Genomic DNA, 23,717 nt, shown 5'->3' with positions numbered 1-23,717 from the left:
TGATGGATGGATGGACAGACGGGCGTAAGGTGCCAACGACAGGTTCTTCTGCTAGGGAGTATTTCTCTTTTTTCCCACTTCTTGTCCATTTCATATCAATTCGATGGTGTTCTAACTTAAGTTTTGTGGTAACAAATAAACTACAAGTTAGTCATTCGTCGTCAAGGATACTGTGCGTTACAAAATTTGATAGAGCTCGCGACTCCTGTGTCTAGTGTTTAGTAATCAGTTGCCCTAGTAACGAGCCAAACGACCGACAGCGAAAAAACTAAGAAAACCATAACTCGGGTGCCAACAACTCGAACTCACATATTCGACTTTGTATAGCCAACAATTCCGAGAACTATTTACATATACTCCTGCTTCCCACCTATGGGCAAAAAAGTGTCCTGTGGAACAGCATAAAACACAGCTTTAGTTTGGCTAATGCATTTTGCTAAACAGAGATAGACTCTGGTTGAGTGAACGTTTTCATTAGAAAGCGGACAAAAACAACATCAGCAGCTAACAATCAGCCATTAGCTCACTGCGGATACTAATGACGCCTAGCATCTAGCAGTCAGTCAGTTAGTACGTATGGCTGGCTAGTGCTGAAATCGCAACAGAAATTCAAATTTGAAAAGTAGTCGAGAATGAAAGCTCAAAGGATTAACATGCTTTCCATTAGCCAGGATCCAAAGTAGACAGATACGAACGCTACGCTAACAAACAATCAGATTCAGTGTGAAGCAGTGCCAATTCTCAATGCCAATGATTTGAAAAAGTGTCCAATAGTTTTTTTTTTTAATTTTTTGATTTTATTTTTTTAATTTTTTCAAAAAAACAAAAACATTTTCAATTCAATTCTCAACAACTTCAAAAGTGTTTTGTTCTTGAGATCGCTTTTCCATTTGAAGCGGAAGTAAAAGTGCAAAAAATATCACTAGCAGCCTGAGAGGACATCATATTGAAGATGTAAGTTCCTATATGAATTTTAAGGATTCTTATTAAAATTTCTCTTTTATGAAGGATATCACATTTTGTGTGTGTGTGTTGTGTAATATATTGGAGTGCTCTCAATGGTCTGTGTTAGCTCTTGGCACTGGGAGAATTCACAGTTGTTTTTTAGCTAATTCTGTGGTTCTTTGGGTGTCAAATGTTAATGCTGGTCTTACATCACTGCAAACGTTTACGAAACGTATTAAACTTTGAAGATTTTCTAATAGAAGTTGATCATAATTTTATTCACATTGGCCCCTATTTTGTATCCTCCATTGTAGTGAAGGGTATTATAAATTTTCCATTCCCTTATATATTCGTCCTCACAATGAAATTCTAAGATATAGCGATTTCTGACTGTCCCTCTGTCGGTTTTTAATGGAGATCAGTTCATTTTCTCTTAAAACAAACCCCAATCATTCGAATAGAATTTGGTACTGGGGCTCACCTATTGTTTGGCACAAAATTAACGTCATTAAGTTTTGTAAAACTCTGACCAAATTTGAATTTGCAGTGAAATGTCTCTTGCAGTGTCAGGCCGCCTACGCTGAAAAAAATATTATCGTGAGGACAAAGACATAAAAGACGCATTTCTCTTATAGTAAGTTTTTTTTCTTCACAAAGAGTCAATAAACGGTTTGCCTTTAGACATTCAACTTAAGTGAACTAAGGTCAATTGACTTTAATAATTAAAATATCTTGCCTTCAAATCAAAAAAGCGTTCAAACATAGGAGATGTTTTTCAATACGTTATTTTAAGGACGTTTTTTCCTTGAAACATAGCATAATTTCTACTTAAATTGAATTTTGAAATTTAAGTTGTCTTTATCACATTTTTAAAGAACTTGGAAAGCACACGAAAAAAAGCTGAAAAAAACGATTGAATTAAAATTTGTTTGTTTTGGGAACATTTGTGTCTTAAATGTATCCTTACTTCTTTGGCTCGGAATCAATACCGGGCATGCTTTTTTTTGTGTACATTTTTTGGGGATTGGCCACTTATAAAAGATTTATTTTAATGTGATAATATAGCAAACGCTTTTCAGAGTATCCAAGTTTGGGAGGTTTCTCTGTATCTCCCATATAGTATATATTTAGACCAATATATCCCTTAAACTTGCGAAATTTTGCTTATAATGATTCTCAGCAAACATTTTTGAAAATTCCTCCTAATTAATTACTCTTGATGTTCCAGAGATTTTGTCTTCACTTAGATTATTTCATAGAAAATTTTACTAATGATACATTTAGGACGCAATTTTCATTTCAATTTGAATTTTTCGTACTTGCTACTGGGAAACAAAGTTTAAATTGTGTTTCTGTTTTTTTTTTTCATCATGTGCTATTATAGTCCTTCATAAACATATAAATAAAATTCCAAGCTCTGGCTCGACTTCAAGTATAAATTTAGGCATGTTTCAACCATGGCTGTGAAGCTCTGCTAATTTTGCTCGACATTTTTCATCAACCCCGACTCCAGAGTCGACTCATTTTAATACCACTAATTTGTAATTTAGTCGAGGTTACCATAAACGGATCGATATAAATTATCTTATTTATTTATGTATGCAAAAGAGATCTAAATTTCATAGTTGATGCCAATTGAACTCTATAGCTCAAATTTAAGGAAAAGTGACTCCTATATTTAATAAATTAAATTACGACATAGAGACCCATCACAATATGAGCAGATACCAACAGTCTACAGTATATACAAACAACAAGTAAACAAATAATGAAAGTCTAAAGTCGTGCGGGCCTGATTGTATCATACCCATCATCATATTGTGGACCAAAATTATTGATATCCATCTCAAATCCTTCAAATTTGTTATGAACTATATAAAGGTTTATATTCCTATATGCATGAATTCGAACCTGAACCGATTTGGACAAAATTGTTTACACTTCTACACAATCTCTGCACTTAAAATTTAAATGTAACGTACTGGGACGAAACACAATTTTAGTGAAAAACAATTAAGGAAAGTAAGGAAATTCGTGCGAGGCCGACTACATTATACCCAGCACCACTTTGTAGATCTATATTTTAGATGATGCTTCAAATATGTTGACTACTATATAAAGGAATAACATATGTTCCCATATGCATACATTTAAATCTGAAACGATTTGGACAACATTTTTAGACTCCTAACAATTCTTTAGACTTAAAATTCGAATCGTCAGATTCGCCGGCGCGGAGCATAATATTAGTAAAAATCGAGTAACGAAAGTCTAAAGTCGGGCGGGGCCGACTATATTATACCCTTCATCACTGTGTAGACCAAAGTGTTTAGTACAATCTCAAATCCATCAATTTTCTTGGTAACTACTTAAAAGGTTCATATTGTATGTACTTAAATCTAAACCCACGATCCAAATTTTGGTCAAACCGAATGAATGTGGAGGCTTCTGTGCGCTCAAGAAACGGAAGATCGGTTTATAAGTGATTGCTATGTCACAAAATTATCCGATATGGCCAATTTTCGTCATACGTTTATTACAGTCATACCGTTCATTGATTGAATGGAATGGAATCTAATTTGAGTAAAAAATTGATAAAGGTCGAATAAAAAGAAAATAAATTAAAAATTTATTTAGTTACAAACAAGTGAAGTACTTTAAACAATTTATTTTAAACGGAGTCGGATTCGAACTAAATTTTTACGACTCCCACTCCACAGCCCTGCTTTCAACTAGGGTGTCCAAAACCGATACCAGTTAATCGGATTACCCAAACCGAAAATTTGCATATTCGATTAAACGCGAAAACCGGGTTTCTAAATTTTGATGAAATTTCTATTTATCTTTCTTCCGAAAATTGAACTTTTTTATAATGAGGTACAGAAGACCAGAAACAACCGACTACTTACAGCTCATTTTCACAAAGTAGCACAAAAAAATATCTTACTATAACAGTCCCTCTACTTCGATTTCGCATTTTTCGTAAAACTGAAAAAATACTTTCTTCCGGAACGAAATTTTAGTCAAGCGAAATTTTGCTTTGTTGTAAAGTCCTTTTTTTTGGAGTGCAAATAAACCCTAATTTATTAGAAGGGCTTTGACGATTGTCTCAATTTATTTTTATTTACTTTCAAAGCCAAAGGAAACGTCGTTTTTTCCAAAATTTCGCCCACACAAAAGAAATATTTGCTTTCAGTCAATACACTGAAGACGCACCTACCTCATGATGGATAAACGTTTATTTAAAAAACAAAAAATACTTGCAAAGGGACCACCTTTACGACATTAAGTTTTTCTATCGCACTAAAAATACTGTACGAATTTATCATAAGTTTGTTTTACAATGTTCATTTTATTACACTGAATTGTTAATTCTCTATTTAATAGAATGAAATCAGGGTTTAAAACTCATTTTCACTAATTTCAATTTTTTGGGTTTAATCGGTTAACCGGATTTGTGCAAAATAAAAACCGGAAAACCGGTAAAAAAAACATGGGATTTTCGGATAAACCGAAAACCGACATTTAAAAAAACAACAGTTATTTGGACACCCCGGTTTCATTGGCGCCATATCATTATAATAATAAACGCGCCGTAGTTCATTATTACTATATTTGTGAAATATGCGAATATAATCTACTTTAATTAGCATTGAACTTATTTGTGTGGTCGTTGAATTTAGTTCATAAAATGTTTGAGACATATTTGATATAAAAAAAAACTTCATTGGGCTGATAAAATTTCTTAAAAAATTTTAAAAATTAACTAAACCGAATTAAATTGTTTGCAATAAATATAAGTTAACCCTCTAATGCCCCAATTTTTTTGCCAGCTGATTAAATTTTCAATGTTAACGACACGAAAGCAAGAAAACTAAACAAGAAAAATTTATATGGTAAAATTCAGTATATGCTGCAAAGCCTCTTGAACAGTATTAACTAAGTTTTCTTTTTATTTTACCCATTTTTGTTGTTTTAAGGTGTGTTTTACTAAAAGATTCCTTATTAAATGAAGACCGCCTAAAGGCGGGCTTGGGCATTAGAGGGTTAATTTTAGCATCAGTTTAATAACGGACTTTTTCCTGTGTATCTAATATAACTTTAGTTTTTCTTTTAGATAAGTTTCTGTAGGCCAGATACGCAATTTCAAACTCCAATGTTTATTTCCCCAAGGTAATTTTCATATCTAAATACATATTAGTCTGAACTACATTCATAAATCACTAAGCATTTATCAATTATTTGAACGACAACGATTGGAGGACATGCAAATCCTAGTTGAAGTCATGTTTGCATTTAAATGTATTGAACGTTAAATATTCGTTTACCAAAGACAATGTGTAGCGATAGTCAACTTGATATTTGTTGTCCCAGAAGTTGATGACCTAGTGGATTCGTTTTAATTTAATTAATGTTCAAATCAAGACAAATCAATTGCTTATTGCATTTCAAATGAATTACACTGAAAAAAATATTGTCGTGAGGCCAAAAATTTCATGTCCTTAAAATACGAATGCAAATTTTGCTTAGCATAAAAGACGCGTTTCTCTAATATAAAGTTATTTTCTTTGCCCAAAAGTCGATAAACTTTTCAATGAAGTCGTATTGTCCTTATAATTAAGTGATTTGACTTAAAAATGGGTATCATAACATGAAAGACAAATTTTTTGGGGTAAGGTTAACTTGATTTTGAAAATTCAGAAAAATTCTTTAAAATTAATGAAATTGTCTTTAAATTTGTTGTCTTTTTGCATCTTGACTACAAAGCAAAAAATCGTTCAAAAATAGGACATGTTTTTCAACACTGTATTTTAAAGAAGTTTTTACTTAAAACATAGCATAATTTCCACTGGAAGTCGAGTCTGAATTTGGAAAATAATGTTGTCGTTGTGATAGCATATGAAGGTAAAAAGCTGAAAAAACGAAAAATTAAAATTTGCTTCTTAGAAGCAATAACACAAAACTTACATTTAAAAGCGAATTGTGTCTTAAAAGTATCCTCCGCTTCTTTGGCTCAGAATCAATACCAACATTTTTAAAGTAAAGACATAATCTTTGAAACGGGTCATGCTTTTTTTCAGTGTATTACATAAAGTTGTACACAGAACATACGCCTCATAAAATGTTGATAAAAATATTTATCTAATTTGTATTGATAGTTCAAATTTTGTTACCGATTTTGTATTTTATAAAACCAAAGCAGCAACCAATGTAGAATTTTTTATGAATTGCAAGACGAAAAAATGATATTTTCATAAAAATATGAAAATTTTTCATCGTTATTTAGCTCACAAATTCAGTACAACATAAAAAAATATTTAGAAAATTATGCTCTATTTTTATGAAATTCAAATAAAATAAAATGAAATAAATTTGTGTACTACATTTATGTAAAAAAATTTTATTTTTTATTAATTTATTTTTATTTAATTAACTCATTTTACAACCTCATACTCATCGTGGAAAAAAATACAATAAATTTGGCTTAAAATATACGTAAAGAAACCCGGTTTGTAAACGGGTATCGCAAATGTTGTTGTTTTATTACAATATTTTGAATTACTTTGAAAAGTTCAAAGCTTTATCACCAAAAAAATTCTTACCAAATTGTATTTTTGTTTCGTTTATATCAAGCACTGTTCTTTTCTGACTTTATGTCTTAAATAATGCACAGTTTGAAGTTTCATAATAAAAATGTAGTATAGTTGTATGTAATGCTGAATATCCTTTCGAAAACTTACGAGCAATTTTGGAAAATATGTAAAATTACATTATTTCCGTTTACAAAAGTTGTATTTGGTACATCATTTGTAGAAGAGGAACTACTATACTGGTTTGTTTCCTTTAAATAAAGTTCTTCAACTTGGGGTTTGTATACCCTACAATGTGGACTATAAATAGAACAGCTTCACTGTATGGGTTGCTTGTGTGCTCATGGCTATAGCCATAACTATCTGTTAATAATTATCTCTACAATGAACAATAAACTACCTCACGTGAAAATTCAGCTTGACTCACACCTCACGCGTGAGTCACGACAAATTCGTGCCACGTGCATACCTCTAGTTAGAACCCATTAAAAATTATTTTATTTAAAATATTATGATGAAGAATTGCATGTAATTCCACCACTTAATTCTAGGAAAAATGAGGCAAAATCCAGGCAATTTCAGGGATCTCTTTTTTGAAGGAAATTCAGCAAAGACGAACTTCCGTACGTTAATAATTAATTTATTTTCGACATTCGTATAAAACCAACGAAGAGGATTAACTCAACTTTTATATATATGACCTAAAGATAATAAATTTGAAGAACTGCCATACCGAAATGCAACATTTCAAGTCGACTAAATCACTGTAATTTTTTTGTTGGACTTTCACAAATCATTCCTTAGCTCATGAAAAAAAAATAATTCCACAAACCCTTATTTAATATTCACTCTGTGAATTACATAAGTCCGCGTTTTCACCAGCCATAGATATTGAATTCATGCTAGTTTACACATACTTACAAACTCTTCAAGACTTTTACGCGATGGTAGTGTTTTGATATCCTTCCTTGCATTTATTTTTCATAATTCAACCTTCTGAAAAATATGCCTTCCACCAAAGAAAATTTACTATTAACTTCCGGTGAAATAAAACAATACCTGCAATGTATTCAAAAGAGCTGGTCATACATTAACTTCCATGCTCGTATGGGTATATTAGAATTGGTCGATTTAAATTGAAATTAAATGAATCAGAATAATACAAAAAAAATCGTTGAATATACCATATATCACTACACACTCAAAAAGCAGAAAACTTTGTTTAATTTTAGAAAATTATGTGTGAACTGCGCGCATATTGCGCTGATAACACAAAAATACACTGAAAAATCCGAAGTTAAAATAACGCTAAATTTAACTCATCTTATTGCAAAAAAATTATTTGTTTCTAGTTAAATTTGTTTTCTTTTTAAGGAAAGAAATTTTCCTGTTGTTAAGTATGTCTCAAAACATTTAATGAACTAAACATGGGTATAAAGTTCAGTGTATACACAAGTTCAATATGAGCTAACGCGAAAGAAAATTTTCATACGATTCCCCAAAATAGTAAGAATGAACTACTGTATGGTTAAAATGGTCATGAATTGGTTACAATGATTTTTTCTTTAATTTTAGAGTAATATCGTAAATTGAAGTTAAAAATTACACCACCGCATTACATTTTCCTGGTTTACTATTTTTGGCAATCGTACAAAAATATAAGTTAAAATTAGCGTTGGTTTAACTACGGACTTTTTTCAGTGTATTAACATGTTTATATCATGTTGCAATTAATAAAATATTTTTGTAAAAAATTCTGAAAAAAAACTACATTTTCTTCCATGGTGGGCTTATTGAGTGTACACTCAAAATAAAGTGAACTCCACTCCACTCCACTAAAGCCAATTTAACTTTATTTAAGTTCATGGAATTATTATGTTTGGAAAAAGTTTCCTTTTCTCTAATAATTCTTTGCGTAAGTTAGTTAAATTAATTAAAACCGAGGAAAAAGACATACACAAACGAAGCATAAAGATTAACTAAATTCGTGTCTTCCACAAAATAGTTCAGTATTTCTGTAAATTTGCAAATTTTACTACAAATGCGTTCATCACGAACTTCGTATGTCACTAAAGACATTCTTGCAATTTTGAACTCTATTTTTTACCTTGAAACTACAAATTCTTCTTTAACAAGTGAAAAAACTTAATTATGTTTATTAGATTTTCTTGAATTTGTCGAAAAATATTTACTTATTTCAATGACATCGGCGTGATGCCAGCGTTTGTAATACTGTTTAGTTAAAATTTTCTATAAATATTCAAAATTTTCTAAAAATTAACCGAAAGTTTTCTTCCTGGTGGGTTCACTGTTTTTTCAGTATAAGGATAGAAAAATCAATTCAAAATCGATGAATCGACTTTTTTCCTTTAATTCTATCCTTATATGTCTTTAGTTTCATTTTGGTTTATGATTTTCGACTCATTTTAAGTAACGGATGTTTACAGTTCTTTTATATTAAAAAATCGGCTAACTTAAAGAACATTTTCTAAAAATCGGTCAAAAGTATGCGCAACGGAAAAGTCTCCTAAAACAGCAGTTACAGTTTGCCAAAATAACAAACATTGTCTGCTATTTGTTCAACTCGATTACACTAAAACCTGTTTTAGTTTAACTGAAAGGAATAGAAAAAGGTAAACTAGGAGCTATCGTAAAAGAATTAGTGACAGGTAACAGTCTACTAAGAACATCACTCATGTTCTGGTTTACGAATTTACAAAATTTAAAATTGTCAATAACTTCTATCTTTCGCCGAAATCTATCTCCCATTTAAATTCCTTATTCATAAGAACGGTGTATAAAAATTTAGTATTAAATACCATAGTGGTTCTGAAAATAGAATTTGAAGAAAATTCAGAATTTTGCGAATTCGTAAAACAGTCAGTATGTCTTGTACATATTTGCTCAAAAATTTCATATTTCTCAAAATATCAGATTTTTTGCCTTTGGTTTATTCTTCTGATCTCCCCGACTAGTTAAAAAAAATCTAGTACTCTATAATAACCTCAGAAAACCCCGTCTATGTTCAATCTAAATTTCAAGTAAATCGAAGAAGATACGTTTTGGAATACACTTCGGGCAAGGAAAGGAGGAAGCCCAAATAACAAAATCACAAGTACCGAACTTTTGCCTTTGGTTTATTCTTCTGCTTGCCTGAAAATTCCAAGAAAAACAGAGAACCAGAATTATTGATTTTTAACTACACCATTCTATATGATGTTAGTACCATTTCATTGTATGTATATAACATAGTTATTGTTTATACTGCTAATGAACTAAATTGCGTATATCTATGCTACATAAAATGCCGTTATACATTTATTTTCATTTTGGTAAAACAAAAAATTATCGACCCATTCTTATGTATGTGAACACATACATACACACCTGCTGCTTTCATGTAGTGTATTTAAATATGGACATCCTGATGCATTCTATTTACAAAGGGAAACACAACATTTGAATTCCATAGGAATTGAATTGGTGGCAAAAAAAAAACATTTTTGTGTTCCATAAGTTCACATTTACAAAATTAAAGGGTATATGCATGCACACATGCATGGGGCCCACCCACAATAGCACAATAGGGCCAGGACTAGAGGTATTGTCAAAAAATGAAAGAAAAACTCCGTCATTTCTGGAAATTTCATATGTATGGTTGGTAATTTATTTTATCGTTTGTTCAAATCTAAATTGATCGTTAGCCACATACAACAACAAAAACAATATATTCCGACTTTACGGCGGCATTATTCTTCTCCTTGAAAGTTTGAAGTATGCCCGCTATGTGGGAGTGCAATGAGGGTGATGTATGGGGTGACGAGAAAGAAAACAGTTTTTCATGGAAATGCACAATTTTTTCAGCGACTCGTCTTTCGAAGAACTTGGAAAAGCGATGAAAAGTCGTCAACCATAAACTGGACAGTCAATTTTTTCGAAATGCCACAGACCACCATTGATATGATGTTGTGAAAATATTATTGGACTTGCATGATTTTTACGCTAATAAATTAAAAGTATGAGCTAATCACCTGCATGTAGTAGTGAATTAAAAAAAATATTCATTTGATAAAATTACATGGAATTCTTCCTCTTTTTGATGTTTGCTTACAGATTGCCACATTCACTAACACACACAACTTAAAATGGCACCTCAACAAAATTCCACACTTATCGATGAAAATCTTGATGTTAGTCCTTCGTTGATTAATATACCAGAAGAAATTAGTCATTATAGTCCCATATTGCCACCAAAGAGTAAATTCAATCACGATAAGGATAATAACAATAACAACAACAAACATGGCCCAGGTAACAACAGTCATCAGCAACATCAAGATGTCCACTTTGTACGTAATTGGGAACAAACGGAAAGGGAAAAACATCATTATCACAAAAGCAAACATCACCGCAGCGGAAGTTATCGCAGCGGGCATAGCAAACGAAGCCGTTCGATTTCTTTGTATGGTGTGAATAGTACAATTGTAAGTATCACGTATGTACAATTAAAACAAATGAAATATAGTAACTATCTGGACCTCCCGAGTGCGCTTTTTTTAACTTCTTGATTTAGTTGAAATTTACACTTAGGAATTAGGAATAGATTATGCAGCTACAATATGATTTACCAATACCTGGTCCCTTGTTCTATTCTGACGTTCGTTAAATTATACTTACTTTACATCTATGGAGTTATTGCAATTTAGAAGGGCCCTAACGGCAGGGATCCACCAATGGTTTGCATACACAGGATTGTGGGTTCAAACCCAGGTTCGACCAAACACCAAAAAGTCTTTCAGCGGTGGACTATCCCACCTCAGTAATGCTGGTGACATTTCTGAGTGTTTCAAAGCTTCTCTAAGTGGTTTCACTGCACTGTGGAACGCCGTTCGGACTCGGCTATAAAAAGGAGGTGCCTTGTCATTGAGCTTAACATTGAATCGGGCAGCACTCAGTGATAAGAGAGAAGTTCACCACTGTGGTATTACAATGGACTGAATAGTCTAAGTGAGCTTGAAATATCGAGCTGCCACTATATGTTACCTAACCTAACCTAAGGGCAGGTTAAACAAGTAAAAGAGGATCCTTGATTTTTCGATATGTGATCAGAGAATGAAACCGACACGTTTTTTCAGCAGCGGTTGACACTAAATCTATGCCTTCAGGGGCGGAAGTTTAACGACTGAGCCGATAGAAAATGGAACATTATGTACTATAAAATCAAATTGAAGTAATCCGAACCGCTATGAGAATAGTTGTACAACCAATCATACAATCAAATTTACATTTTATTCGTCTCTTCTGTGCTTGGTTATTGCCAAGTTATTATAGAAATATAGTACTGTTTAGCTTGAATGGAGGAAATAGTTTTTTTGGCAGGAATAATTATAAGCAATTTTTCAGGTTCCATTTTTCAATTTCGACTGATATTTGACGACATTATCGGCGACGGCGTCAAATGGCCAAAAGTAACGATTAGCCGGCTTCACTCTTAGAGTGATCAAAAAACCGGTTTTTTTGAAAGTCGGTATTTCTCGCTTCTAAAAAACCTGACCATTATTTATAACCGGTGGACGGTGCTTTAGAAAATAAATAACCGGCACAACCGGCCCAACCGGTTTCTCCCAAAGGTAGTAAAAACACGTAATTTAATATAAATGAAAGAAAAAATACTCAAATGTTGTAATGTAAAACTTAAATTCCTTGGCTTTAATTGCGGTAACAATACCGCAGACAAATATTAAATTTGTTGATTTTTTATTTTTAGGTTTCATATGCTTTTTGTGAATATTTCTTAAATGATATATTAAATACGATCATTTCGTTGTTTTTAAAAATAATGGCAAACAGAGCTCATTTTCTACAAAAAAAGTACACCAATTTAAGTATAATAATAATAACGTAAGTAAGGTCATAGGTTTTGTTGACAAAATATACGCTCCTAATTGAACATTGTTTATATTTCATTGAATTATCTCTGGGATTTCTTTAAAAAATTAACTTATTTTATTTGACAGCTTGGACGAGTACTATGTTGGAAGGGTTCAGAAAAGAGTGCGCAGACAAGACATTTGGGAAGTTTTCTAATTTCAGTTTACATTGACAATAAAAAACCGAAACCCGGTTTTTATGTTATTAAAAACACAGGTTCCACCGGTCCATCGAAAATGGGGTTTTATACAAAACCTACAATCGGTGCAAAACGAAAAACCGCTCCATCGGTTTTCACCGACCGGTTTTGATTACTCTATTCAATCTCTATAGCTGGTCGGAGATAGAGACAACTCCCTTGTTCTACTTTTAAAAAGTTAAATTCAGTGGTCATTGATTTAATTTTCAGAAATTTAAAATTAATTTCTGATATTTGAACGAGGTGGGTGTGATCCTAGCACAAAAATTTCATAGGTTAAGTGTAGAGACAATTATTTCAGGCTCCCTTAGATTTTGATTCAGTCCATTGTCATACCACAGATGGTGAACATCTCTCATATCAATCGGATCCGCCCGATTCTACGAGTATGCCTACTTCTACGGCAATGGACCTCCTTTTCACACACGAGTCCGAACGGCATGTCACATTGCGTATGAAATGACTTAGAAAACCTTTTTACTGTGGGTGCTCTCTCAAAACACATTTCTTGATACTTGGACTCCGACAATTATTAACAATAGTTTAAAAGCCTTATGTTGTCTGCAGAGTATCCCACTTTTTAATATTTAGATGGAGTCCCTCCAACGATGTCTCTGCTCCACGCTGTTTTATGTGCGCTCATCGTCTACTCATTTAACTCAGCCAGCGTGAACCCTTGTGTTCAAGTTTATCACTTGAGTCGACCTGGCTGGTGCCGCCAATTTTTTGGCTATTTCGTTTCCTTTTATTCATTAGGTGCCGCCGTGGTGCAATGGTTAGCATGCCCGCCTTGCATACACAAGGTCGTGGGTTCGATTCCTGCTTCGACCGAACACCAAAAAGTTTTTCAGCGGTGGATTATCCCACCTCAGTAATGCTGGTGACATTTCTGACGGTTTCAAAGCTTCTCTAAGTGGTTTCACTGTAATGTGGAACGCCGTTCGGAGTCGGCTATAAAAAGGAGGTGCCTTGTCATTGAGTTTAACAATGGACTGAATAGTCTAAGTGAGCCTGATATATCGGGCTGCCACCTAACCTAACCTCCTTTTATTCCGACATGACTATACGTCCAAATGATGCTAATCATACTGCATTCAGAGTAACCACTGATAGTCCTCTCCCATTACAGTACGGTTCCTATTCGTACTGTATGTTCTACTATTGATCTCATTTCGGTCTGGTTTTCATTTCTGCACGCAGATTCGTACTATAATCTAGGTGTCTCTCCGCTGTTTTTATCATCTGCATAACAATGCCTACTTTTCGGAACGTTTGGCTGTATTATCTAGACTTATGTCTAGACGACAAGTTGGTTGGGCTCTTTGCATTGTTCTCATTATGCAATTAATTAATCTCCATTGATATTACTGAAAAAAATTGGCGTGAAGCCAAAGATTTCATGTCCTGAAAACGCGAATGCGAATTTTGCTTTCTCTGATATAAAGTTTTTTTCCTTGACCAAAAGTCGAGAAAATTTTGTTTGACTTAAATTTGTTGATTTTTGTATCTTGACTACAAAGCAAAAAAGCGCTCATGTTTTTCATCACTTTATTTTAAAGACGTATGTTACTTCAAACCTAGCTTAGTTTCTAGTTGAAGTCAAGTCTGAATTTGGAAATCACACTTGTCATTAACACGTTTTTAAAGGATTTTGATAGCACATGAAAAATAAAATAAAATTTGTTTCTTAGTATCAAGTACATAAAATTCAAATTTAAAAGAAAGTTTTGTCTTAAATGTATCCTTTCTTTAATTACCCGCTTCTTTGGCTCAGAATCAATAGTTTAAATCTTTGGAACCGGGCATGCTTTTTTTCAGTGTTCTTATTTTAAACTAATGTCTTTAAATTAAACAAAAAAATAATTAAAATCTAACATTGTGGAAAATTTAACTACAATCACTGAAAAAAATATTGTCGTGAGGTCAAAGATTTCATGTCTTTAAAATACGAATGCAAATTTTGCTTAGCATAGAAGACGCATTTCTGTAATATAAAGTTTTTTCCTTGTCCAAAAGCCGATATTGTCCTTATAATTAAGTCATTTCACTTAAAAATGCTTATCATAATATGAAAGAAAAAATGTTTGGGACAAGGTCAACTTGACTTTAATAATTCAGAAAAATTCTTTAAATTTAATGAAATTGTCTTTAAATTTGTTGTCTTTTTGCATCTTGACTACAAAGCAAAATCGTTCAAATATAGGACATGTTTCTCAACACTTTATTTTAAAGACGTTTTTTACTTGAAACATACCATAATTTCTACTGGAAGTCGAGTCTTAATTTGGAAAATAAAGTTGTCGTTAACTCGTTTTTAAAGGACTTTGATAGAATATGAAGAAAAAACGCTGAAAAATCGAAAAATTAAAATTTGCTTCCTAGAAGCAAGTACACAAAACCCAAATTTAAAAGAGAATTGTGTCTTAAAAGTATCCTTACTTGTATCCTGCGCTTCTTTGGCTCGGAATCAATACCAAAATTTGTATAGTAAAGACAAAATCTTTGGAACCGGGCATGCTTGTTTTTTCAGTGATCAATTAAATTTCATGATCTACTATTAATTTTGGGTGTAAAGGACCATATTTAAAATACAGAGAATGTCTTTCTCTGTCTCTCCATGAACATGAATATTTTCATACAACTAAGTCATTTACAATCTAACCCACAACATAGAAATAAATTCATAAAATAATGTTCTTATTTTTTATTTGACTCCTATTTAAATTTCGAGAAGTGTACGTATATAAATAAAATTATAAATAATATATGTGAATTACAATTGAGTGCTAAAACAGGAATGTAAAATAATTTCTCTATTACAGGAACAAGGACATAAGGAAATCACAATATGGCTGGGCGATGAACCACGTTACGTATCTGGTGTTACCAATAAAACAACCTGCAATGACATAATCAAAGCTCTGATTGATGATGAAATCCGTTGTGGCAATTATGAATACTGTCAACGCTTAAAAGGTGAATACTACAACTATCTCGCTACCCTTTCAATAGAATCTGAACGCACATACAACAAAAAATATGAAGAGAATCAGATTAAAACGTCTCGATTATACATTTTAATATAAAATACATGTTATGAATGTGTATGTGTGAGATCACATGTATACAATTATTTTAACAGTAACAATGACAATAATACACCCAGAAAAAAGTGACCCCTTCTTTAAGTTAAAATGAACTCATAGTGAAGAAAGTTGAACTTCGTATAGCGCCAAAGACATTTTTATTTGTTTGAACGATGTGATTTTCGTAGAAATTAGGAATAATGCATTCCATATATTAGTTAACATTTTCCTATATTTATATACCACTATACTACAGAATGAAAAAATTTAACTAATTTGAATTCATATATGGAATGATTTTATTGAAATTTTTTCATTCATTTCGACAAATCTTACAAATTTGTGGTAAAACTTTTACTTCATAATTAGAACTGCTTACCTTCGTTTTTAAATACAATTTTATTTATTTCTTTAAGCAATTTTATCTTCAATAAAAGACATGTTTTATTAATATATTGAATATATTTATTAAGAATCAACAGCATCGAATCTCTTTGAAATATTAGTTTATTATTCCACTATTTCCAATTTCCGTGTGATATTATGAACTGTAAAACGCACTTTTTCTTCTTCTTGTACTTTTCACTTTTAATAAGTTGCTGCCTAACGATTTTGTCCTCCTTTTACAATTTCAATACCTACAAATATAAAAAATCATAAAACGTTTTTGTTGCAAAAGGTTAGCGTCACTGAATATTACCTGATAATTGAAGATTCCAAAATGAAGACAAATGAAAGGGTTATTATTCTGCTGGTGTTTTCTTCCTTTATACACTATCACGAACATTGATAGATTTATTTTTAAAAACGAAAATTTTTCTCACTAATTTAAAATAACAAATATTTTATATATTTTATTTGTTATTTATTGTATTATTTTACCATATTATTTTTTAACAATCTCTCCGTATACCACAACAACGCGATTCCAACTAAAAAAACAACCCACGCGCAAACATATCGATTACACCCACGCGCAAACACATCGATTACGATGACAGGTATCGATTGCAGGTAGACAATAGAAATTTAGGAAAATTTCCTATATTCTAACAAGTGTGTTTCCTTAAGTTTTGAAAGGATTGCATACTTCTTGGTACGAATGAACTAAAATATTTTTCTATGCCAAGTGTTGTTCGTATGTATGAAAAACTTTCTATTATAAAGGAAGTCGCAATTATCATTTTATAAGAAATTTTACTAATTTTGAGGAAACTTGGTTTTAGTTCGGTTTTTGTTTATTTTTACGAATGCTTTGTTATCGGTGAATAAAATTTTCTTTTTCATTAGTAAATTCTTATACCCAACGAAGAAAATAGTATGAGTAAAATTCCATGCCTTATTCTAGTTAATGAACTATTCCTAACTGCTTACAGTTTAGGATTTTTTTACTGAAACGAGTAAATTGTATTATTTTTCACAAAAATTTACCTTAATGGAAATAAAATGGATAAACTATATTGATGAAAATTTTTTCCTTTAAGGTGAGTATTAAGTTCGAGTTTAGCCGCTAAAATTGCCATTTTTTCACGATTACTTTTCTTTAATAATACTTTTTAAGGAATACAAACTTTGTGAAAACTTGCTCTGGGCTATTCCCCATCAAGTTATAATAAAATGTGCAACAAATATGTATAATTTTATGCCTTTTCTTACTGATTTAGTTTTCACTTTAGTGAAAAAACTCGAACTTAATACCCACCTTTAGTTTCGAAGGCACTTTTTTCTGGGTGTAGCTATTGTAAATCTATATACATATGTAGTTCACTTGAAATTAAAGGATTCTTTCTTATGTTTTTGTTTCTTTTTTTTTTCATTTCGATGACTGTACTTCCGGTGCCTACCTCGACCGCTAATATTTCCAAAAATGATGGCGCCATTTCTGTTCTACAAAAATATCTACAACTACATTTGCAATATATCAAACAACAAAAACAAAAAACATACAACTATGTCCGCACATCTACATGCATACCAAAAACAAAAGATGGCACAGCATCGCGTGACTACAGCGATTACGTTATAACGGAATGTTGGCGCTGTATCGAACGCAGCTACGATGGCAATATGGCGATTTTACCGGTGTGGAAAGCCTGGAGTCGTGTACACAATGAGGTAATATTTGTAGTACACATACACATTTAGGCATTAAATACAAACACCATACACACACACTTGCCTTTAACAAATATTTAGCAATTTACCAAACACTCTGTTCGTGTTAGTTTTCTACCGTGATTGCATAATTTCGCGACTATCAACGAAACAAAAAAAGCCATAGAATCAAAGGAAGAGTCAACTTATCGGCGCCTCACGCGAATCATAATATTCAACTGTACATCAAATCATATTCAAACATCCACAACATACACTCAAAAAAAGTGAACTCTCTATTTCACTAAAGCCAATTTAACTTTATATTAGTTTATGGAATTATTATGTTTGGAGAAAGTTTTCTTAATTCTAATAATTGTTTGCGTACGTTAATTAAATGAACAAAAAAACTGGAAAAAATTATACACAAATTAAGCATAAAGATTTACTAAATTCGAATTTATCACAAAATAGTTCATTATTATTTCTTTAAATTTGTACAATTTACTACAAATGCGTCAATCATGAACTACGTATGTCACTAAAGACATTCTTGCAATTTTGAACTCCAATTATTTCCTTCAAACTACAAAACTTTCTTTAACAAGTGCAAAAAGTTAATTATGTCTAATAAATTTTCTTGAATTTGTTGAAAAATATTTACTTATTTTTGTGATATTGGTGAGAAGCCAGCGTTTGTAATACTGTTTAGTTAAAATTTTCTAAAATTAACAAAAAGTTTTCTTCCTGGTCGGTTCACTGTTTTTTCAGTGTATACTTATTTATATACGTTAGCAGCTATTAATTTGTCTTTAAAAAAAAATCGGTTAACTTTGAAAATAACACAATGGTGGCAAAACTAACGCACATTTTATCATAATGGACTGAATAGTCTAAGTGAGCCTGAATCTTAATCGGGCTGCCACTTTAACCTAACTTTAACCTAACGCACATTATGTTTGATCTATTCTAGCCATTCTAGACATTCCATTCGAACCTTTTTAATAACGGTTGATAATATTGTGAAGATTTACAATAAACGACTTCCTTACTAGGTAATTCGTTTAAGTGAAAATCGATTTTTATTTTTTGAAATTGGGGTGTGGCCAAATACAATAAAACTTTTATGGCCATAGGCTCAACTACAAATAGTAAGCAGGGGCAGAATCTTATGTATTCTCCATTATGGAGTCTCACTTCAAACCAAAATTTATTTTCTAAATTGAAACTTTTCTAATATGGAGGTATAAAATTATGCCCCGTTTTCTGTTAAGGAATTCGCACTCAAAAAAAATTTGAACCTTCTATTTTACTAAAGCCAATTTAACTTCATTTTAGTTCATGCAATTATTCTGTTTGGAGAAAGTTTCCTTTACTTTAATAATTTTTGGGTACGTTAGTTAAATGAGCTAAAAACGGGGGAAAATTATACAAATGAAGCATAAAGATTTGCTAAATTCGTACATCTTACAACATAGTTCTTTATTTCTTTAAATTTGTAAATTTTACTACAAATGCGCCCATCTTGAACCTTGTATGGCACTAAAGACATTCCTGCAATTTTGTACTCCAATTTTTTTCTTCAATCTACAAAATTTTCTTTAACAAGTGAAAAAATTAATTATATGTAATAAATTTTCTTGAATTAGTCGAAAAATATTTACTTATTTTTGTGATCTCGGCGTGATATTCTGATATATACTGTTTAGTTAAAATTTTCTAAAAACAGTCTAAATTTTCTATAATTAATACGAAAAGTTTATATTCTGTTGTTATGGATAGGAAATTTAAAAGGAAGAATTTATATAAAGTCTTCTTCTTATAAATTTGAGAAAATTTGCCATACAACTTTAACGAAAAAATTTTGAGACAAGGATTATGAACTTTCTTTTAATTAGAATACCTTTATTTTAAATAAATTTGGTATCCTAATATTTATATTGTATTATATTTCACATGATGTTTATAGTATTTTGTTTTTTTGTTTTTTTTTTTTATCTAAAAACAGACAAATTTCTTGTAACTACACTCAAAAAGTTTACTTAAATCCAAAAATTTTGAGCTTCCATTAAGGTTTTTGGTATTGATTCCGAGCCAAAGATGGGGCTTAATTAAAAAAAAATTAAAATTGGATACAGATCTATTTTATCGAATTTTCATTCTCTTTTTACGATATATTAATAAAGCAATTCATGTACAGATAAATTCAAAAACAACTTTAAACCAAAGATGCTAAATCTTCAATATAAGTCTTAGCCTATATTTGAGGCGTTCTTATCTTAAATCTATAGATTCAATATTTCAATTAATTTAAGGAAGATTTCATTAAATCAAAAAACTGTTTATTTACTTTAAGGAAAATTTGCCTTAGTTCAAAGACATAATACTTTAAAATTGAAGTAAAGATTATAATCTTTATTTTAATTAAAATTTCATCATTTTAAAGAAATTTGTTCTTAATATTTTGAAAATTGCACATCCTAAAATATAGATTGCATAATCTTTAATATCACGTAAATATTTTTGCAGTGTAGAGTAATTATAATTAAAGTGTGTAGTCTTCGTTAACTTTTTATACGCTCCACCGTAGGATTTTGCATTCCGTTTGTAAGTATGTATGTATATATAGCGTAATCTTTAATACCACGTAAATATTTTTTAAGTGAAGAACATAACATTGTTTTCTGTGATCATTTTCTTTTTACAAAAAATATTTTTCCTATGAGATCATGTCACTTTTGGCAACCACAAAATGATGCTGTTTACATGAGTAAAACCCCAATTATTACAAATAGTTCAAAGTATAAAAAGTTTTCTTAATTTGAATGAACATTAAATCAAGGATCCAATATCCTTTTTTTAAAATAATGAAATTTTAATTAATAATAATTATAATAATTTTAATTTTATAGAGATCCGTATATCGGATCTCATAAACGATGTTACAATGATGGCCTGCCTGAACTCAAAAAGTTCTTTTTTGTTTTCTGGTAAAAATAACATAGTCAGCATCGAAACTATTAAAATCTCAATAAAGTTATTTGTTTTATAGGTTCCAATCATTTCAACATTTTCTGTTTTTTTACTATTATAATATTCGATTTAAGTTATTCAATAAAGTTCTTATTTTACTTTCAGATTCGATTGAGTTTAAAACACCATAAGGATATACTGGATCCCAGCAAAGCATTTAAGAACAACAATACCACGCTGACGAATATCAGAAATTATATATCGAAACTACTAAATTTGGGTAAAAGGAAATCTCATAAAACCAAAAACCAACCCAGGTCATCTAACCAATGTCAAAAGCTTACGTCTGATGAAAATGTACAATATAGGAATAAAGCTTTCAAACTCTTAGATATACAACCCTTAAACATGGCAATCCATTGTGCGATTATCGAAGAAACCAATACAAATATTAAACCCTCGAAAGAAGAATCCGAAATACAAGCCAAGTCAAAAATCAATAAAGAAAAGCTATATCGCTTGTCAGAGGGTCGTTCTTCTCAACGTAAGCGTAGATCCAGCCGCAGACGGAAAGATAAACGTCCATCACATGATAAGATACCCAACATGGAAGTCAGTAGTACTTATCTACGAAGACGTAAAGACTCAACCATACGCAGTTCGGTGCGCAATAAATTGGCCCAAAAAAATGCCGAAATGAACGAACTCTATGAAAGAGAGTATGCCCTCACCAAAGAGCTCACCAATAAATGTAAATTGTATAAGCTCCAAAATGAACTGTACACAGCCTCCGATAAAGATCTTGAAATTTCTGTGGGGCAGATACAGCATAACATAGAAGCCTATGCCAGGGAAATCATTCGTACGGAACATGAACTCCTAGAGGTTAAGAATGAAATTAAGCAGGATATATCAATCATTAACAATCTGAAGCGTCTAACGTTGGAATCCAATCGAAATGATTGCGGCATACCCACTAACCTGGACAATGTCCTAAAACCAGTGGCCTCCAATGACGCTCCTGAACCTCTGAACATCGATCAAATGTTATTTGTAGACAATATTTATGAATTTTGTGACAATAATGCCAGTATGTTGGTTTAATCGACACCGTTTCCCATCTGGATATTGTAAATATTATTACATCCAATGCAGTACATAAGATGTTAAATGCCGTCCACAAAATTGCCAATCTAGATTTAAGCTTCTTTGGAAATGTTTTTGTTAAGTTTACTTTTTCATTATCTTCTTAGAATCGACTCGAAGTGGTTTATACCAAATAAATGTACATTATGTATACATTATTATAAAATTATGTGTCTTTTTTATACCCTCCACCATAGGATGGGGGATATATTAATTTCGTCATTCGTTTGTAACACACCGAAATATTGCTCTAAGACCCTATAAAGTATATATATATATATATATATATATATATATATATATATATATATATATATATATATATATATATATATATATATATATATATATATATATATATATATATATATATATATATATATATATATATATATATATATATATATATATATATATATATATATATATATATATATATATATATATATATATATATATATATATATATATATATATATATATATATATATATATATATATATATATATATATATATATATATATATATATATATATATATATATATATATATATATATATATATATATATATTCTAGATCGTGGTGAAATTCTGAGTCGATCTAAGCATGTCCGTCCGCCCGTCTGTTGAAATCACGCTAACTTCCGAACGAAACAACCTATCGACTTGAAACTTGGCACAAGTAGTTGTTATTGATGTAGATCGGATGGTATTGCAAATGGGCTATATCGGACCACTTTTACGTATAGCCCCCATATAAACCGACGCTCAGATTTGGTTTGCGGAGCCTCTTGGAGGAGAAAAATTCATCCGATCCGGTTGAAATTTGGTACATGATGTTAGTATATGGTCTCTAACAACCATGCGAAACTTGGTCCATAGCGGTCTTAATTAACCCCCATTTAAACCGATCCCCAGATTTGACCTCCGGAGCTCTTGGAGGAGCAAAAATCATCCGATCCGGTTGAAATTAGGTATGTGGTGAAATTTGGTAAATTGCGCTAGTTAGTCTTGGGCAAAATCGTTCACGGTAGTGATTCGGACTCATCGTTCTTTTTCTACAAAGGAACTAGTTCCTTCAAATCGTTCCATCGTTCCTTTTCGTTCCGGATTTGTATATTTGTCATCGCTGTCATCTACTAAAGACAGACATTACATTGTTTGTTTACTTTGTGTAACGAAGTTCGTGGTCAATTGAAAGATACAAAAATATGGAAAATTGAGTAAAATTACTTCAAATAGTTTATAGTAATATAGTAAGAAAAAAATTAAAGGAATGGAAAATTTAAGGAAGTAACTAAATTCAGGAAGCCAAACTCTTTGGATGGATTTTTGGATTGAATAATACTATACTCTGTGCAAAATTATTCATTGCAAGAAATTACGATTTTTTTTGTCGTTTGTGAAGAGCCTGGGATGGAATTAATGATTCTATTAAATAGCAGCATATCAATCAATGATTTAAAAACACACGCGCCAAAATGAACGAATTGGCAAATAGCTCAAACAGAAGTAAACAAATCAAACTGCGATCCGAGGAACGATGGAGCGTAAATTGAAAACAAGTATATAAAGGGTGATACGGTCAAAATTTGGTCAATATAAACTTGACGTATTTCTTTCAATTTTGCATTTAAAAAACCTGAACACCCCTCATTTTGAAGGTGTGTGTGTAGAATGTTGCTCCTATTTTGATTTTGGAATTCACTCTTCAGTTGTCAAAATGCCGTCCAAGCAAGAAGAGCAGCGTA

At 31.4% G+C, this 23,717-nt stretch overlaps 1 protein-coding gene across 3 annotated transcripts; it reads left to right on the top strand.

Moving 5' to 3' along the window:
- The first annotated feature begins 171 nt into the window (after positions 1–171).
- Positions 172–22,131, top strand: meru. Of its 3 annotated transcripts, none has more exons than XM_075306238.1 (6): positions 172–954; positions 5,063–5,118; positions 10,650–11,020; positions 15,489–15,642; positions 17,740–17,867; positions 20,985–22,131. In XM_075306238.1, the coding sequence occupies exons 3-6, from the start codon at positions 10,682–10,684 to the stop codon at positions 21,921–21,923; spliced, it is 1,560 nt and encodes a 519-aa protein (XP_075162353.1). In that variant the 5' UTR covers positions 172–954; positions 5,063–5,118; positions 10,650–10,681; the 3' UTR covers positions 21,924–22,131. The 3 variants fall into 3 exon arrangements, with proteins under 3 accessions (XP_075162353.1, XP_075162354.1, XP_075162352.1); XM_075306239.1 differs by having other exon boundaries at positions 5,051–5,118; XM_075306237.1 differs by lacking the exon at positions 5,063–5,118.
- The last annotated feature ends 1,586 nt before the right edge of the window (positions 22,132–23,717 follow it).

Source organism: Haematobia irritans, chromosome 4, assembly GCF_050003625.1.
Source record: "Haematobia irritans isolate KBUSLIRL chromosome 4, ASM5000362v1, whole genome shotgun sequence".
Classification (NCBI taxonomy): domain Eukaryota; kingdom Metazoa; phylum Arthropoda; class Insecta; order Diptera; family Muscidae; genus Haematobia; species Haematobia irritans.
Note: the sequence above shows the minus strand (reverse complement) of the source record. Positions and strands in the feature narration are given on the sequence as shown.

Coding starts and splice junctions, on each gene's coding strand:
- meru (XM_075306237.1), top strand. CDS start 10,682: ATGGCACCTCAACAAAATTCCACACTTATCGATGAAAATCTTGATGTT. Junction 11,021..15,488: donor ATGGTGTGAATAGTACAATT/GTAAGTATCACG, acceptor TCTCTATTACAG/GAACAAGGACATAAGGAAAT. Junction 17,868..20,984: donor GGAGTCGTGTACACAATGAG/GTAATATTTGTA, acceptor TTTTACTTTCAG/ATTCGATTGAGTTTAAAACA.